Genomic DNA, 19,419 nt, shown 5'->3' with positions numbered 1-19,419 from the left:
GATTCGCCGGGGAAAGCAGATAATTGCCGTTGTCGTTATTGTGACCGTCGTCTAACCCCGCGCTGCAACCCTTACCCTGACGACACGAAAACGAAAGGAAACGAAAATGAATCAATCATTTTAAACTAACAGCAACACGTTACCAGAGTAAGCCTTTAATCTCCATAGATTGCCTCTGAATAAATCGGGATTGCGTTAATTGGTGACCAAAGCCTCACAACTACGTAAGAGACCTTCTCGTTAACCTAACCCCGCGAGCATAAACAGATTTATGCTTACTTCAGCGCATTGTCCGGTGGTCTTCTGGATAAATATACAATAGGTTTCACGTGAATCAGTGGAATCAAAGAGAATAATAATTCCATTGTTATCTTGTTATGGAATGAAAATTTACTTTAATATTCAAACGGACGGGCAACGATACTTACTAATTATAGGACAATATCATAACACTTTCGCATAAAACTTGCCTTACCAGTTTAACTGACGCTGAATAACGATTTTAATGTAAAACCATACGGTGATCAATTTCATTTACGGAAATAAATCTGTGAATTGAATTTCAAATCTACCACTTTGCTTCACTATATTGTAAGGGGAGGTTTGCCTAAGTAATCGCACACACAGAGATTACGTATACTTCATTATGATTTTCTAAACGAATCGGGCGATATTGTCGAAACATCGCGCAGTTGTTACAAACAGGGCCTAATGTATTAATTATCAAGGAGGTTCCTCAGCAACCTTGATTATAATAGGTTTACTATTCCAAGAAAATTCCAGATAAGTAAAGTGACAGTTTTCCCGCCTACTTATAATTTGAGGCTCAACGGCGCCAATCATCAAACACGCAGCGAACGGAAACAGAAAATGTCAGGGTCTGTGATAATTATTGTGGGATATCCGTCATGTTTATCCGGAAAAAAAGAAGAAATGATTATCATGATGCATGTATAAAAAGAAAGTAGCTCAAACATAATCTTCGTCGTGTCCTTTAGTTCATTTTTTATTTCGTAACTTACCAGCCGTGCGCAACGCTGTTAGAACTTTACTCAGATGATTGGAAATGAGATAATTTAAATCCACTAAACATGTTTTTTTTCGCTGTAGAAATGGGTCGATCTATTCTCTATAGCTATAACTTAGACGAATTTCAATTCGAAATGCTTAAATGTATTTTTCAAATTTCATCTCTGATGGCGACTTCGTGCCATCAGTTCACGCGTGTTGATGGTATAACGGACCCGGCGGTGGTGAAGACGAAGTGGCATTTTACGTTTTAACCCGATATAATTCTTAATGGGCCTCTAGCTCATATTCCGCTCTTTTGTCTTTTTAAGAACTTTGGTGACGTATCCCCATCCAGCTACTCACCTGATGTTTCTCCTGGCAACTCGTGCGACGAAGGCGAAGATAACGGGTAAGTTTGAAAGGTTCTTATGCGCGGCGGCATGTAGACGCTATATTTCACAGTTAACTCACGGTGCGTTAGCTCCGGGTTTATCGCTCCGTGATGATGGCATGTTCTTTTGACCCGAGTAATAGCGTTATTTGCCTTACGAATATCTGGCAATAAACGAACGTTATTAACTGGAGGTTCGAATGACATACTTCACGTTGACACTCAATTAAAATAAACGCGTCGACAGATACCGAACTGAACTCATCTCTGTTGCCTTCCATTACTCTTAAACTTGTTGTGATGCGCATTTTCTTGTTGTTTTTCCCGGTCATCGATATTATTTTCTTTGCAAATAATATAAAGACGATGTCATTCAATAGCAACCGAGCTTTCCCCAATAATTATTACGCTCCATTTAAAATTCAAATGACGTTCTGGAAGATGCTGAGTTAATTAATTCCCAGACGAAGCATAGGTTCTCTCATGAGTCTGAGCTCGGGGTGGGAAACCACGCGCCGTTTACAGAACCGTCATTTAAGTAGATTTGCATGTAATTCCTTGTTAAGCCAAAAGTAAACGGCGTGTACCCTTGTATTTGTCTATATGCGGCATAACTACTGCCCAGGACTGTGATGAGTTTATGCGTAGGCCTGCAATGCGCTTGGACGAGATGAATAATCACATTACAAGGACTCGCCACTTCGAATATCCCTCGGTACACACAAATCAGCATTGACGTACCACATGTTTCTCGAATCGTTCGATATTCTGTCATCATTTGCGACAGACATCGGGATAACGTGGTCTAAACATATCGAATTTCGGAAAAAGACGGCGGAACATAAATTGGAAAATAATAGCGCTTTAAGAGTCGGTGAGCGCGCCTTCTCGAAAACATTAACACCAAAAAATGTGATCGATACATTTGTGCGTCAGAACGCTCCCAATTCGCTCGCCGTCGGGGTTACCTGACACCCTCTATGATCGGAGGAGCTCGATAATCCCATAGATTAGCTGTCGCTCGAAATCATGATCATACATGCGGTCAATGATGTGGTGCGTTTCGCCGAATCTATCACGACTCTGACATTATGTATGATGAAGGTTAATGAAAAAGATTGCGATGCCACTTTCCTCTCTTGATGCGCATGTGAAAAAAATCACTAACCACGTTAGATTTCTTGGCAATTTTTGGCGAACAAGTGCAACACTCTTTACGTTTACCACAGAAATCAAAATCCTTTACTTAATGTCATGAGAGTGAATAGATGGTTACCTGATGATGTAACGATATGCAAAGATCGTTAAATCTAGCTTTCGAATCTTACACATAATCACTATACGATTCAGTTTGGCATCGCGCGTAGTCGTGTACATTTACCTGAACTGCTCGGAAAAGGCTCGTTACAGTCAATTTCATTCTCATTTCCTCTGCCACATTTGGAGAAAACGAATCTCGTCGCTTAGAACCGAACGCGTACATCGAATTCCGAATCGACCGTAATAAGTTTAAGGTCGCTAAATGGATTTAATTTTCACACTTTGATATCTTTGTCGCATTTCCCCCACGACTTATGAACGCATAGGAAAACAACAAAAAATGGGTTGGTTTAAGATTGACATATTTTGAAGACGGCTCGATAAAGGCGGCTTTCTGGGAATTTTTTCGTGTAGATTGAAAATTTCTCCTCGTGTAGATGGGTCTTAAGTATTTCTGCTTGTAATTCACAGCTTCTTTTTGAATAATGCAAATCAACTTTATCTCACGGGCGTCTCAAAGTTAAAAAGTATAATATCTGTGATTTTCTATTTTTTTCTGAAATTATGATCTTGTGCGCGTGCAAATCAGCATTTAGTTAATCTTCATGCGTGTGTAGTGCGTTGTTTTTTGATGATATCGTCGACGATTAAGGTAATAATAATCGATTTGCGACGAGGAGACTTGAAATCGATCCGTCTGCGATGAATTTCGAACTCACTTAACGGCAGACGAATTTCCGCTTGGACGGCTCGTCTGTAGAGTGCCAACAACATTCGAAATTCAGAAATTTGATTTCGATACTCGTGCATCACCGTGTCGCGGCAGAGTTCACCTGCTGATAATATAGTCGAGCACGCGATGAACATTAAAGCAATGATTTGACGTCAGCTGAGTTTTTTCGTCGTCTAACTCGTCATTTTCTGCGTGAGTTTCTAATTGTCGAATTCGAATCAAAAACAAGAGATTGCCTGACTGAAACTTCTAACTCGAGTTTCTGGGATTAATTCCAAAATTACTCCGGATAAAGTCATAATTAGACGACACGTCCTATGTGTCTACTTCTCATGATGAATTATCTTTGTGCTAATCTGTCGACTGCTTTGTTGGTAGGAATAAAAATTCCTAATGAATCGGATTTCAAGTTTCACGGCATGAAATAGAGTTACTTGTGGCAGGTATATTTACCATAACAGGGGCGTATTTAGGGGTGGTCTCGTGGGGTCCAGACTCCTGCCATCTCATTGAGTGAGCCCTTTTGTCTATGACATGGCTGCTACAGCTGAAAGAAAATGCCTTCTTTCTGGACCCCTGCCTTCCAGATCCGCCCCTGCATAAACAAGTGTCGTCATTCGAATTTGAAAGTCTAATTGCACCTGCTGATGTAATGGTGACGTTATGATCTCTCTAGAGAGGGCAGGGCGGGCGGGACATGGGATTGATCGTTGCCGCTATCGACACCCGTAAGGAATTACTCAATAGTTTCGCATTTATATAATTAGACCGAATCTGTAAATCAATGTTTCAATGCTACGCCGACTAATTATCTACAGTTAAAGTGGACGGTCGGTTGGGATTGATAATTAACAGTAGCGTATCCATCTTGAGAACGAGATTACGAAATATCGTCGCATTTCGTAAGTCGCGCACTACCGAAAAGACGCACGTTCGTTCGTGGTTTACGTGTTAGTTTTTAGGACGCTATGAGTAAGTGGAGAGACTTGTTCAATTGCAGGAATGGGAACCAATCGGCCAGATTACAGCGGCGGCGAAGTAGCGTTGACCTCGGAATGCAGGTCTACCCCGGAGACCTTCTCATGCACGACCACCACAAAAAGATGCTCATCAAACGCAACACGATCGCTGACTTCTACGCCAATAAACCATGCCATGGGTCAACAGCCAGTCTCACTTCAGACAAGGCAGATGGTAAGATTTTCAAAAAACGACTCTGCTCGATTCTCACATTTTTACCGCGATGTTCAATAGTTCGTTAGTAACCAGGGGTTGGTTTTATAGATTGGTATGAACTATAACCCGGGATTGAAATCATTTCATAGTCAAATTGAGTTCACACAGGGTTAAAGTTGATATCTTGAATGTATAAACCGACCTATGCGTATTGTCCAACGGGACCTGTCCTACAGCTGTGGCTTAAAGTAATCACAATGAACTTTGGGTTGTATCCACCAAAACGACTTACACTCTATTAATTTGAACAATATAAATCGTGGTAAATGTGGAAAAAAACTAAATTGAACAAAAATTGCACTGAACTTATTACAAACTTCAAAACTTACATATCATTCCGAATTTCTAAAAATCTTTGCCACAGTATCTTCTTCGTCCATCACACTAGAGAGTTATACATGCATATTGTCGATAATATGCTGTTGATTACCATTCTATTTTGAATTACAACTCCTATTCTCAAAATTGATCCCCATCTTGCACAAGGGAATTAACGCCAGTGCAAGTCTCGACAGAAAATTAAAACGGAATATCTAATGCTTCCCTGCTGAATGATTTTGATCCTGACAACGCTATTGGGAGTTCGTTTTCCAATCTAATGGATACGACGCAAATTTGTCTTTCAATTCGACGAATTCGTGGTCTTTTTCACCAACGATAATCAAGACGATAATGCGAATTCTATCGAGAAAGCCAGGAGTATTGGAAACGAAATCATCTTTCGTGATTTTACCCCTTTATAAAAACCAACTTTTCAGCAACTTGCATTTTATTTACATATTTACCATTCCCTGCGCTAAATTCCATAAGTGTCCATATCACTCCGTTCCTATGTTGTCTTGTAGCGTTCAAAGGCAGGCGCAGTTCTCATGGTAGCGTATATTCCTCGTTTTGCATTCGTTCTCAAGATTCCTTTCTCAGTATATATTTACATATTACGGAATAACAGGCTTTTTCCTAAAAATATACATATATATGCTTACAATATACCGAAGCGTCATTGGGACTTAATGCATTGAAGATAAATACAAAATCTCAAACTGAACTCATACGTATTGTCCCAGAAATGCTTCTGCAATTACTCGTTACACTTAAAATCATAATGAGCAAATATTTTCTTCTAACTCTCTTCATACAGTTCCACAGTTTATAGATAGATTTGAGTTAAGTGTCAAGAATTGATAAATACATTTGCAACCAATTCAGTTGTCAAACGCTATGGTCAAATGATAACCACTGTAGAACTGGGTTTAACAGCTATGTAATGTGTATCTCATTAAGCTATCGCCTTATCTCGTGGTTTTGCTCGCAATCGTTTCATGTTAGAATAATATCTCACGGAAGAGGAAGCAACAATGGAACATACTTTGGGAACGGACCGAATGTTTTGATATATTATTACGTGGGGTTACCTGCCATATTTTTGAGAAGGGTTGCCTTTAGTTGAAAGTCATGATATATGTCCAAAAAAAGCCAAAATTCAGACATGATAGCCTACAAATGCAACCATTCTGTAAAACTATACGGTTTTTCAATCGACTTTATTGACAGCGAAATAGATTTCCCCAGTAACCATGTTATAGACTCAGGGGCATCATTTCGCCTGATGCTTCATGCGGTACAAAACAAATATTTGTACACTGGTTTTCACGTATGAAAATATGCTCCAAACACACGACTTTACAGGGCTGGGGATCGTAAAATGAAATTGACGAGCTTTCGGGTATTTCACCGGTATTTTCTAACGAATCTATCTTTTAAGTTTATTAACGATGTTTTCTCATTTCTCTTGTCGTTCGCAGATTCGGTGAATAGAAAAAATAGAAACTCATTTTCGTTACTAAAATTGGTAAGTTTCGTCGGAACCTAGCGGTTATACGCTATGTTTGGCCTGGTTGTCATGGCGATCTTTCCGCGTGTTTTCATCGTAAATAACCAATCATTATACATATTTATGTATAGGCCTATATTTCCTAGATTTAGGATCGTATTAACACTGTTTCAGTGAAAACAGATTTTCGACGTAGTAACCGATCGACAACAGTCGTGTCGTGCGAAAAATCGTAACAAAAATCATAACAAAACCTACTGTGGTGTACGCTATCGCCAGTGGGCTGGAGATTCGATATGAAATGGTAATTGCATATAAAGAAAGAAACAGCCGCGAGTGCATCCAGTGTCTCTAATCGGTGGAAAAGATGAGCGAATAGGTGTTGGAATATAACGCGACGATAAACTATAAAACTATGAAGCAATACACGCGGCGAGTCCCAGATTCGTATTCAAGACGGTTTACACTGTGCCGGCGAATAATTTATCAGGACTCTATTTTATACAGTAAAGAAGCAATTCCCGTGATATTGGTCACTGGTTTGGATCACTCAATAAACAAGTAGCCTACCGCCGGATATGAACTTTGGTTTATGGCCCTAATAAATTACCTTACTGTTTACATTTGTACCTGTTAGATGCTAGAAATGAGTTTCTGTTCGCGATGATGAATTCGATACTGGCCTTCTAAATCAACACGTCTTATCGACCCGCCAACGGGTATACGTCTTGTAAAAAAAGTCAATTGAAAATTGAGATTCGAAATCTCATAGCTCAAAAATCCAGATAAGGATATTTGGTGCGCCTTCATAGGATGTCGCAACACTGCATTTCTGTCACCAGTCGTGGAGTGCCGGCCTCCGTAGAATGATGGACGTGTTAACTAGGAGTATGACTTTTTTCGCTGCCGTTCTATATATAGCTAGTGAGCTATACAAAGACTAACCCGATGAAATTCTCGTTATCGTCAATACAACTAGTTTTATGTCAATCTCCTCGGTCATCGTTCTGCTCAGTTCGACCAAGGAGGTGGGAGTCCCTTGCGGGGGTTGTCGCCTAATTTTACCTTGCGGGCCTGTCATATTTGGCCTTTCTGTTTGCCATTCCAGATAATAAAGCTTTACCAACTTCATTCGCATGAACACGTTTGCCGCTCCGGTGTACACTAAGGCTGGATGCCATGAATTTCCTTCCACGTTATCAGATGCAAACTATGCTATATATTTGTGTCTAAATCACTGTAGAGTGACTTCAGAAAGTTCTTCGGAAAGTGTTTTCTCTATCGATGAAAATTAATTTCTTCCCAGGGCTCCCGACATCTGATATTGATAATGTGTTTATCCAACATGATCTAATTGGATGTTGTGGATGATACATTGGAAGTGTTAGTCGCCGTAGTGCGCGTAGAGAGGGCTAGATCAATACCACGAGAGTAACAGTTTGATTTACTGCAATCTCACTCTCCCCTCTGTCCTACTGGCGCGATATCTTGAAGCCGATATATCTTGATCAATTGCCGTATAGCTAATGAATCGAATAGTTCACTGGCGCTTCTGTTAATTAGCATCATCGATACTGGTAAAATGATATCTCAACGACGAAAAAATCCACCTTAGAGAGGTGTACCACGCGTATCACGTATGAACCGGTTATCATTCGCTCTTACCAGAAAATGTAATTACGCCAGAATTTCTTTTTTAAGATCGATAAAAGAACCAGATCAAAGGAATGTCTACACGAACTGAGTGAATCAATCGGTAAATTGAAGCCTTCCGAATTCAAAGACAACCACATAGCCAGCTACAAGGTAAATGGATATTTTGTGTAATCCGAGAAGTTAACAAACTATTCACGGTATAATTCACAAATGACGTTATCTTCATTGAAAGCGGCTTAGCAAAATGTGAAAGAGAGCACTAGAGAGATTGAAATCCTGATGAAAATACGAAACACTTTTTGAAAAGAATGAACGATTGAAAATTCATGAAACTTAGGGCACCATTGATAAGACACTGTGTTGTGACGATAATATAGATTGAGCCCCACAATAATGACGAAAATTAAATTCCGAAAATGTTTCCTAGCGCTAGTAGTTTATCGGACGTTATGACCATACGTCTAAGTCATCTTTAGAAATACTGAGTTACAACAGAAATTATGAAATATATATTACAATCCAAAACAAAGAGACTTACTAAGTAATCAAAAGTGATACAAACTAGGGGAAAAAACAATTTCAGTATCCCTGAGAGGACTATTAGAATACAGTCGAATAAACACCAGCTCTAGGAAACATTTTCGGACTTCGTCTTACCGTTATCATTGCTCGATTCTCTCTGTATGAAACTTGGAAATTTCTTCAAGTTTTCGAAAACTATATTCAAACAAATTCGAAATTGGTTTTTCTATAGAATGTCCACTGGTCGGATCTAATAGCTAGTCGTGATAAGCAAGGTTACGTGGAGCCGGCGCCGATGATACCCGAGACCGAACGGAAACGTCGCGAAGCCGTCTGGGAATTATTCAAAAGCGAATGCGTCTTTCTTATTGATCATTTGATGGTGCTAAAGCATGTAGGTATTTTACTAACTATTTCTTGCTGAACATAGCAAGTAGTCGAAACACTTTTTTTCCGTGTATACTGTAGAAAATTGAAGAAGTCCAACAATTCTTTTATGATAGATATAATTCTTATATGATATAATTGAAGTCAGTGAAACCATAACCGTATAAACTAGAACGTATGATCATAAACGTGGACGTATAATCTAGTTTATACGACCATGGTAAAACGAAGTATCCTACTCGTGCTTCTACACTCTAGGGTTGCGAGGGAATGCTTAGCCACGTTGTCAGGAGGGGCGGAGGCAAAGAGTAATTGACAACTGATAAGCACCACGTGACTCCGCGTGATCTCACAAAACATTTTAGGCCTATTCTCAAAAATCAACTTTATTTCTTTATGATCAGGTGGAATGATGATGATGGCTGTAAGTCAACAGCCGAAACGTTGTGGTTTCAATATAATGAAATCTATCACATCAAAAGTTGAGGGACTTCAATAATAGCAAATATCTTTTGAAAATGTGGTATTTTGCACTGACGAGCAGTAATTTGAATGGTTAATTATCTACAGCAATGTCCAAAGTATGTTCGAAAATTGCTTCTTACTAATACATAATACCCTGGAGACGGAGACAGTGAAAATGTATATTCAGAATACTGGTCGCAATCAGATTTGCTTGGTACGAAATTGAATAATTTTAAGCTCTGTCAAGAAAAAAACGCGCAGCAAGTTTTTGCTGCTCGGATTAAGCCGATGCTGCAGCGGGGATTACTAAATATACATCTTAATTAAAGTGGCGAAACTTCGAGCATGTGTGGTATGATTTCGTTGCCGGAACACCGCCGGAACAGTTGGTAGACTGCGGGTGTTTCCGATGTGGAGATGAATAGTCAGGGAGCCAAACCTGTTCGACTAACACCTCATGTTAATTTTTGGCAACACTTATTTTCCATTGCTTGAGTATCTTGGGTCTTCAAAAGCCATTTTTTCCAACTTGACGATTTTGGCACCACCAATAAAAATGATAAACAATGACTTTGGCAGCACCAGCGCCCCTAGTGGTCACTATAGGGGAAATTTTGTTTGAAAAACCATTTTTAAAATTATGACTTGTTTTCATCAGACTTCCACATGAAATATTGCTCATGTAGTTTTCATAAGTAGATATTGCATGAAAACGGTCGAAATCATGAAAAATGGTAGGCTGTTTTCTCAAAATAGGATACTGAGTTTTAGCTGCCATGAAATTTTCATGGAAACCATGATGATAGTAAAACGAAGAAGTTCACGGGCGTCCCGACATTATCCCCTGGGACACGAGCGTAAGACTAGATGGCAAATAACTAATGCATAGGGAATTGCTACGTGTTTACCTGTAACTGTCTCGATTGTCTCAAACAAACGAAACTCGAGTGCGTTGGGAATGAGTAACATAACCAACGTTTATGTATGAAGAAATGTATGCGAGACAACGCTCTATATAAATTCTACCATCTGTTGATCCGTTTCTGAGATAGCTTTTGTGTGCTAGCGCGGCAGAAAGATACATCGATGTGGTTGAATTTTTTTTGTCGTTTTCCCGATTCCGGAATGTTGCAACGCCGGCGACTATTTGCCTTACACTTAAATCGCCTATTCACAGCTCGTGCAGCTACTCGCAATGGAGCTAGTTTCCTCCCCGTAAAACATTCAGGTATCGATTCGCGCTATTCCACAAAATGAATTGTTTTTCTAAGCAAATTGTGGTTTGAAGTGTTAAGCGTGGTAGAGCCACTAATAGTCGTAGAAAAAACCCTTGTCAATCGAAAGCTTTAGTTAGGAGCTAGTAGTTCCAGTTATTCGAAGTCCAGAGCTCGGGAAAGGCAATATCGGATCTTAAATGAGAAACACCCCAAATATCAATACGCATTGGTTTTGATGGTACTGTTAAAGCGTACCTTTCAGACATTATCAATGTAGCAATATTTCTTACTTTTTTGCAGTGTTTTATGGAACCACTAAAACAATTACAAGTCGACGGCCACTTAATGTTCGCCGAACCTCAGGACATTTTTGGCAATTTGGATGAATTGTGTTACGTAAGTTTCTAGATGATTTATGTATATTATTTTAGTCATCAAAATATTTACGATTTTCTATAATCGTTGATTCGACAACACCCTCTCCTAATTCATAGGCCATTCCCAAGCCTAAAAGCTGTACCAATAAAGGGCGATGTCGTGGAAAAGAAAACAATTTCAAATCCACCACCAGTCAAAACTTAGAAAAATCAATTTCTAAAGCAGTTTTTCCCTTGTCATTTTTCCGTGTAGATAATACCATGGACTATCAATTCGTTCTATAGTTCTGGAATGATGATACCAACTTTCTCCATCTTCAACAAATGTATGCAACGAATCCAACTAATCGTTGATGGTTTATATGTATATTTTTTTGTGCAGGTTAGTTATACGTTTTGTCGTGATTTCATATCATTACTGCTGAGGGACATGAGCCCGTCACATTTTGGGAGCACAGCCGTTCTCATCAAAGCTTTTAAAAAGGTAAGCAGTGGCGCTATTTACTCTTCTGGCGCTCGACGAGGATTCATTAAGCGAAGCGACGTCGATGCTATGTATACTGGTTCTAACGTAGTACGGTTAAAGTCATTGATAACGCCACCGTTGGAACGGATGAAAAATATGGCGATGTAAAACAATGATATTTTCATTGAGTTTGAGTTGCATCGAGCAAATTTGTTCTCTGAAAAATATTGGCGTTAAGAGGGCAGTGGCATTAAAATGGATGGCGTTATAACGAACTTTGGCTGCATATCCAAACGTGGGGGAACTATTTCTGGTAGTTTTTCCAATTATACGATGTTCGTTGGGATATCTTCTAGCAATGGAATCGGCATTTGGAATACAAAAACCATCTCAAAGTATATGATGATTCAAAATGGTTGTCAGCTTTTCAATTACAACGACTCTATTTTTGTCATCTGAGACACAAAACACGAGCAAGGAAGTTTTTAATTTGTTTTCGCAATTCTGTCGGTTTTAAGAACTCGACGGAAGCGTGTACAGTAATCCTATATGATGCATCTATCGTGGGCCTCGTCGCGCTGCTGAATGTCAATTTGATAGATCGTGTATTATTTAAGCCATCAATCATCGTGTGGTCTGATATGTGTGCGCGCGCGATCAAACTTCGTCCCGTGCGGGTTACAGACAAAGCTCCTTCGCTAACAAACAGGACACGTATTATAGACGTTCTGTCATTAGAACTACAACGCCTAGGTGTTCGGGTTTAATCCAAATACGGGAATATCGATGTATTTGAAGGATTCGACGCTTTTTCCTTGTCTTAATTCTCGTTGCTTGGTTTGTAAGAGTACCACGTACGCGGACTAATCAGAACAAGTTTCTACCTGACCATCCATTAAAAAAATATGCATGCGAAATACAGAGACGCTACAACGTGGATTTGGACTCGGGCATCTGAGCATCTAAGCTTACACGCGAAACCTAATGACGTATAAAATAAAATTTGAGTCCATCATAAAACTGGGAAAATGACAACGCTTTCCAGGGGCGGATCGAGGTGGAGAAATAACGTTTTATATGTTTTTGATGTGACACTTTCAAAAATCATAGATCCTGCTTTTTTCGTCAAATAACTGTATTTGTAAAATTGTATAAATACCACGTGCATTAGGAACCGTCACTAAATTATGTTGACAAAAAGCTCATTAATTTTTCATGGTGGATGTCGTTCACATTTCTTAGAATTGATAATTTGCCATTCACTTTTGATTCTGATTAATGCCGAGTGTTAGAATTGGGATGATGATATTTTATGTCAATATCATCTGCAGGCAACGCGGGCTGCGGCCTAAAACGAGATTCGAAACGTTAGAAATGATCAGGATACAAATTGAAACCTTTTCGCGATATGTTGTTTGTTTGATTCGTACAAGGGAAGTGACCTGAGTGATAATACAGAAAAAAAAGGCGACAACGGTTCTCGGACTCAGGTTCGAACTCGTACCATGCATTAATTCCGATGGTATTTTGGATATGTTGTATCTCGGACCAATAGCTAAATTTCGGAATTCTGGAATTTCATAGACTCTGCAACTGGCATGCTAACTCGCAAAAATAGCTTTGATTAGAGTGAAAGTTTTGGTGATTTTGTTACGCCGAAAAGATTTCCATAAGTTCAAATCATTTCTCATATTCTGCTGCATATAACTTTAAAACATCCTTAATCGTTGTCTTTTTTTTTCATTGCAGCTATCGCAACATTCCAAAAACGCAGAAGTGTACCACAGTTATTGTCTTAATTACACGAATGCGCTGACGTATTTGGAACAACTGAGGAAAAACGACGACTTTCTCGAGTTCGAGCGTGTAAGTGGCCAGAGTTTCTCTCTCAAACTTAGTTCATTTGCAGTTGAAATCGACTTGGAATCTCAAAGATTCAGAATTTTCTAAGCTTCGGAAGCGCGTTGTTGCATATGTAGGCTATTGGTCGTGAATCTTAATACGACTAGATCTATGTTCATTATATATGTATTATTCAGTTCACTTTATGAATGATATGCCGTGTGGCGGGCTTACGCGAGCATTTTCTTGGAAACCGTGAATAATTAACGCGCAAAAACTCCAATCAAAATTCGGTTTTATGCCAGTTTCGCCGATTCCGTGCTCTCCGCTTCATCAGATCGAAGCAAATAACAATTGTTCTAATATCTTCGCCTTAAAGAAATTATGATTAGTGTCTTATTCCGTTTAATTGAGCGCTGAGTGAGCCTCGGGCAGCAGGAGAGCCGATAATTATTAGAAATAAAGCAATCATTTATCTTGATTACGCGATGTGTTACTATACTTCATTAAACTCGATTGTCGAATGAACTAATCGGTCTTTTTTCTTCATTTTTCTTGTTGTTAATCGATGCAGCACTGTGAGCTTGATTTGCGGTGTAAGAGATTACAGTTGAACGATCTACTCGTGGCGCCGATGCAGCATTGCACGAAAATGCCGTTGATGATCAGCAACATTCGAAAGTATACAATCGATGCCGAAGAGCGCCAGCAACTTACCGAATCAATTGAGAAAATGGAAACGTCTCTGAGTAAGTTTGATTAGTTTTTTTTCCTTTATTTCCTACGTCGCTTGCCAGGGTTTCATTGCCTCCCACTGAAGCTCACGCCAACACAAACCAACACACTGCCCACGGACTCTTCATTAATTACATTGCCCAAGATTTCTAGGGCCGACAGGTTGCCGCTAAGCGGCCACCAGTATATATCTAGCCAATCAGATGCGTGGTTTTTCACCGGCAGATTCGCGAACGCATCTGATTGGCTAGATATAACTGGTGGCCGCTCAGCGGCAACCTGTCCGGCCAAGAAATTTTGGGTAAGGTAATAATAGATCAATGAAGGGCCAGGATTTGTGTTGGCGTGAGCTTCGGCGTAAGGCAATCAAACCCCGGCAAGCGAAGATGTATTTTCTCGTGCACAGCCGACAACAACACCTGATCACACCAGTCGACGCCTCGTTGCGTTTCCAATTTTCACGGCGCTCGTTTGAATACAATCAACTCAATTGAAATTCACCGCGGCGAATTCGTGCTGCATTGAAAACAAGACCGTTCATCGCAACAATCAATTTATTCTCGTTGAGAATACTCAGCGGCAAATATCGCGTGTAGCTTAATTTGGATATTGCTTTTTCACGCAACTTGAGCATGTCGAGATTCAAATTTCGATGCCATTTCAGTGCAAATTATTTTCGAATGATTATACCGCACATCTTTACATCGACTGATTTTCTGTGTTGTGCTCATTAGCCGCGATCACGCGAGCACTTTTGACCCGGTCCAACCTGTTCTCACGAGTGATCAATGGGCCATGGCCAAATTTGGCCCGACCAAAAACGTAGGACACCAGGCCCGAGCCAAATTTTAACAAGGGTCAAATTGTTGCAGGTGACTCACTTTGCTTTGTTTAAGCATTGTTTAGTATCAAGTTTACGTATGAGCGCGCTCTCTAATTAGATACGGGCCAAATTTGACTCGGGCCTGATTTTCGCCCGGGCAAAATCGTTTCCGTGTGATCGCGGCTATTGCTCACGTTAAGATCTATAAAAATTTCTCACCTTTTCGCAGAGAGCCTAGAAGAGAAAATGAAATGGTTGAAAAATTTCGAACGTGTCCAGGAAATCCAACAACAACTAGTGTGGCAGCCAATCTCCGAGATGGACCCTCGCGTATATATTCCAGATGTAAGTTAAGATTACCTGCGATGACAGACTTTGATGGTTTACATCTCTTTTTCTTGTAGTTATTTGTATATATGTATGATAACTTCCAATTGAAAATTTTATCACAGTTTCTGAAGCATACGTTAAGTCGACAGCCGTGCGAACGACTGTTAGCCAGCCCGAAGAGACAACTCTTATACGAAGGCCAGTTATACATGATGGGTAAGAACCTTGTCCACTAAAAGATCCCATTCTTCGACTTTTCTTGATTAGAAATTCTATTCGGAATAGAACCTCAATCGGTCAACCGAATGAAATAACCTTTTCGAATTATGAAATCCCAAATTTACCTAAAATCGATTCCTACCAGGTTCTAGTTATGTAACGAAATACAGGACTTAACTCACTAGAGGTTTTTTTTCTTATTTTTCCTATACATTAGATAACTCAAAACCAGTCGACGTTTGTGTGTTTCTATTCGACGATATTTTGCTCATAACTAAAATTAAAAAACCGACAAGAAAGGTACGTATTTGGATATATCAATTGTTAAGTTCAAATATTTTACTCAAAAATCATAATCCATGGCAGTGAGCTCATGGATAGAAAACTGCTTACCTGGGATCTCCGAAATATTTTCGTTACTCGTTTCGAGTGGCTTCCCACGGAAACCACTACTAAAACTCTGAATAATAGTCTAATCATAAATAATTTCAAGAATTTGAATATAAAGCAGGAATTTTGATTTAATGGCATCTTAGTAATACATTTCAACCGATGCACATATTTCTTTTTATTAGAAATCGAATATGACCACAAACACAAGCGACACGCAATCAAGTAATAACAGCAGAGTTGGATCAGATAACGCATTGATTGTCTACAGGCAACCGATCGCTTTAGATAGATTCACGATTCATGACGTTGGTCCACACGAAGCGGCGGGTACGAATTTTCTTTTATAGACATTTTTAGAAACAGCATAATCAGAAATATTACATAAAACAAGTGGAGTCAGTTATTTTAGATGCAATATTTCTTTTTAGTAAATGGTTTGCGGCATGCATTTGTTTTGGTTCAGATAAGCCGTTTCCAGCAGATAATAGGAGTCTACACATTACAAGCCACCTCCGAGTCCATAAAGGTAGAATATATATTCAGTCATTACTTGATGCTTAAAGAAAAAAATATGAAAAGCTTTTTTGATAATGATTTTTCATCATCCATTTCATAGTCATCAGGGCTCGTCCACTCTGTATACAGACCTACGGCCTTCAGGGTGGACGAGTCCTTCATAGTTCATAAGTTTTGTAAGAGAAATCATTATAATATGGTATTATGTTCTATGAAATTAAAATCAATCAATCAATTTCCATTTTGCTGCAGGTTAACTGGCTTGCGCATTTACGAGACTCGAAAGAGAAATACAAAGAGACTGTTCAGAAACAACAGCAGCAACAAGCGACCAACGGACAGGATCCTAAAACGAAAAGGAAATCACCGAGACTTTTATTGAAGCATTTAAGTTTACACCCACAACTACAGAGCACTGATCAACCGCCTCCGCTTAGTCCTACCTCTAGTCCGGGACAAACCCCCGAAACACCGAAGGCGCCCGAGGAAAACGGGCCGAGCATCCTTACCGGTCGAAGTAGTAGTTTAGGAAACGACGGAATGCGTGATATCGACGAGGACGTCGAACCGGTGATTCCGCTTGCGTCTGACGTCATCGGGAATCACCCGCGTTTAAATCAAATCGAACCATCCACGACGTCTAGTCCGCTAGTATCTCCAGCAGACCTAGCTAGCAGCAACCACATCGTTTCGTCTAGTCCCGAAACGGAAGATGCTAGTCCGTCTGTCGCCGACGATGACGATGACGATGATGGTGATGATGTTGTACCGAGTGTGATAGAATTCGTCGAAAGCCACTCATCGTCCGTGTCATCTGACCCCCCTCCCCCATCTCCCCAATCGTCGGCGCGAACAAATTTCGAATCTCAAATGAAACGTGCTTCGAGACTGCAAACGTTAAGACAGTGCCACGAGAAATCAAAATCCGTTGACACCGTGTACTTATAGCCAAACGTGCAAAATGTGCAAAACGAAACGATGATTCATGGCGGTATTGATGGCGGTAACGTTTACTTATTCGGGTAGCGGGAGAAGCGAGAACTGTGATTTGAACCGGCTAAAGAGAGACATTTTTCAAACGCGACAATGAGTGATTTAGTTTTCCTTTTTTTATCGAAGACGATTTGTTGTGTAAAAAAAACATTAACGAAAAGAAATGATCGCATCATAGTAATGTACGTATGTGTTGTAAATAAAACGGAGAACACTTCCATTTGTGGAACCTCGCAACCGACCCGAATGGTTTTCTACTCGACGTGGACTATATTTGTATTGAACGCATATGCGAGGTGGCGACCCGATTATTAATTATATCCACACACCGCAACGTTTTTAAGATGTATTCGTATCGCTATCCTCGATCAGGTAATGGTATACGTACGTTCTTCATCTCCATATTCGTTTGACTTCCACGTGTCGACAAAAACCAATTGCACCGTATCTCAATAACGGGCGCCGGTGCCAGACGGTGCCAGGGATGGGAAGTACGTTTGAAAAGTCAATTCTACAGAATGAATGCTAATGCAAATAGAAATAAAACTTCATTCGCCAGTATTAAGACATTTACATGTGGGGAAAATAGATCGTCTAATGGCTATCATTTGATTTTGTGTGACTTGTTAAATGCTCAATATTGAAATAAATTTGTAAAAACGATACATGACACGCTGTTCATTATTTATTATTGTTTATCATTATTACATTTAATTATTACTATTATTGTTATTATTATGATTCTCAAAGAAATAATCATTACTATGAAGATATACTGTAATTTTCGTTGTAATAGTTTCTGTTCAAAATATAGTCCAAATTGTTGTGTTCACATATTTGGCCCCTTAATGGTGTAATAAAAAGTATTGGTTCCTGAAAAACAATCATAGATATTTAGATTTTAGATCTTTTTTAGATTCCGTAGCTTGATCTAAGTCGATATTTGAGGTATAACTAGGGTGTAGAACCGGTCCTATATATCGGGAGGTTAGAGGAATTTCAACTTGTCACCGCTGGTCCGATTAATGGCATTTACCGTATATATTTGTACTCAAATGCAATCGTTTAATCATTATGTGCTATATTTAAGCAAATCAATAAGGTGGCAGAGTAGGAGTAACATCGTCCATTGTTTTTTGTAGCTGATTCGTGACAAAAAGTGCGTCCTCAAAATCGATTGTTTTTACGCCACATAAAATCTATGTAAAAACAATGACAAAGTTTCAACGTTGATTTTACGCTTTATTTGTTGATTTAACGTTGTTTTCACACCACGTGAAACTTTTTCCAAAATTTCGTTTGTCGTGAATCGGTTACAAAATGATAATGCACAGTGTCGCTAATCAATCAGCCACCACAAATGAAAGGATGTATTAAAATGTTGAATTTTGTTTGCGTATTGATTCCTACATCAGAGTATCTTCGGGCCGAGGGATTTTTTTTCAAACACCACGAACGAGAACAAAGTCATCCGATATTGATTCGTCGTACAGTGTGGATGGATATTGTTGATACTTCATCGATAAAAACACCATAACAGTTGACATTTAATTCAAAAATTTATATTTATTTGTTATTTCATTAGTTATAATGTTGATGGCAGGTTGTTATTTAGATACGTATGTTTTAAGTGTTAGGCGGGAATTTATTACGTTATCAACTGTAAAAACAATGATTTTAATGTGGGAGTATGTTGTTCATCTATTGCCCGTTCAATTGGCTACGTTGTTCTTCGATGCCGTGTTATAGTCTATACAACCAAAATCTTACAATACAAATAAAAGTGTTTAACTTTGTTATATTCTACGCGCGATTCTTCATCACGATATTACCATGTTATTCTGAATTTTCGTTGATCGTTCATCAAATTATTCGTTGCTTACATCGAGATCGTTGTATTTAATTTAATGCGACGCTTGACTACCGGTACCCCTCGCCAAAAGATATTAAGAGAAAAAATTCGCCGCACAGTATTATAGCCACAAAATATTTGATAAGTATATGTACCTATCCTCT

The 19,419-nt window shown here is 39.3% G+C and overlaps 1 protein-coding gene across 1 annotated transcript in view; it reads left to right on the top strand.

The window, feature by feature from the left end:
- Positions 1-18,070, top strand: part of LOC141901339 (uncharacterized) — a 99,061-nt gene extending 80,991 nt beyond the window's left edge. Inside the window, exons 7-21 of the mRNA XM_074788524.1 lie at positions 1,341-1,420; positions 4,396-4,589; positions 6,434-6,480; positions 8,164-8,268; positions 8,873-9,034; positions 11,010-11,105; positions 11,469-11,570; positions 13,302-13,418; positions 13,969-14,143; positions 15,182-15,297; positions 15,405-15,498; positions 15,719-15,801; positions 16,077-16,221; positions 16,323-16,420; positions 16,663-18,070. Of these exons, the coding sequence (XP_074644625.1) occupies positions 1,341-1,420; positions 4,396-4,589; positions 6,434-6,480; positions 8,164-8,268; positions 8,873-9,034; positions 11,010-11,105; positions 11,469-11,570; positions 13,302-13,418; positions 13,969-14,143; positions 15,182-15,297; positions 15,405-15,498; positions 15,719-15,801; positions 16,077-16,221; positions 16,323-16,420; positions 16,663-17,358 (2,310 nt within the window). The 3' untranslated portion in view covers positions 17,359-18,070. The remainder of the gene's footprint in view (positions 1-1,340; positions 1,421-4,395; positions 4,590-6,433; positions 6,481-8,163; positions 8,269-8,872; positions 9,035-11,009; positions 11,106-11,468; positions 11,571-13,301; positions 13,419-13,968; positions 14,144-15,181; positions 15,298-15,404; positions 15,499-15,718; positions 15,802-16,076; positions 16,222-16,322; positions 16,421-16,662) is intronic.
- The last annotated feature ends 1,349 nt before the right edge of the window (positions 18,071-19,419 follow it).

This window comes from Tubulanus polymorphus, chromosome 3, assembly GCF_964204645.1.
Source record: "Tubulanus polymorphus chromosome 3, tnTubPoly1.2, whole genome shotgun sequence".
NCBI classification, from domain to species: Eukaryota; Metazoa; Nemertea; class Palaeonemertea; order Tubulaniformes; family Tubulanidae; genus Tubulanus; species Tubulanus polymorphus.
The sequence above is the reverse complement of the archived record's forward strand: the minus strand, read 5'-3'. Positions and strand labels throughout refer to the sequence as shown.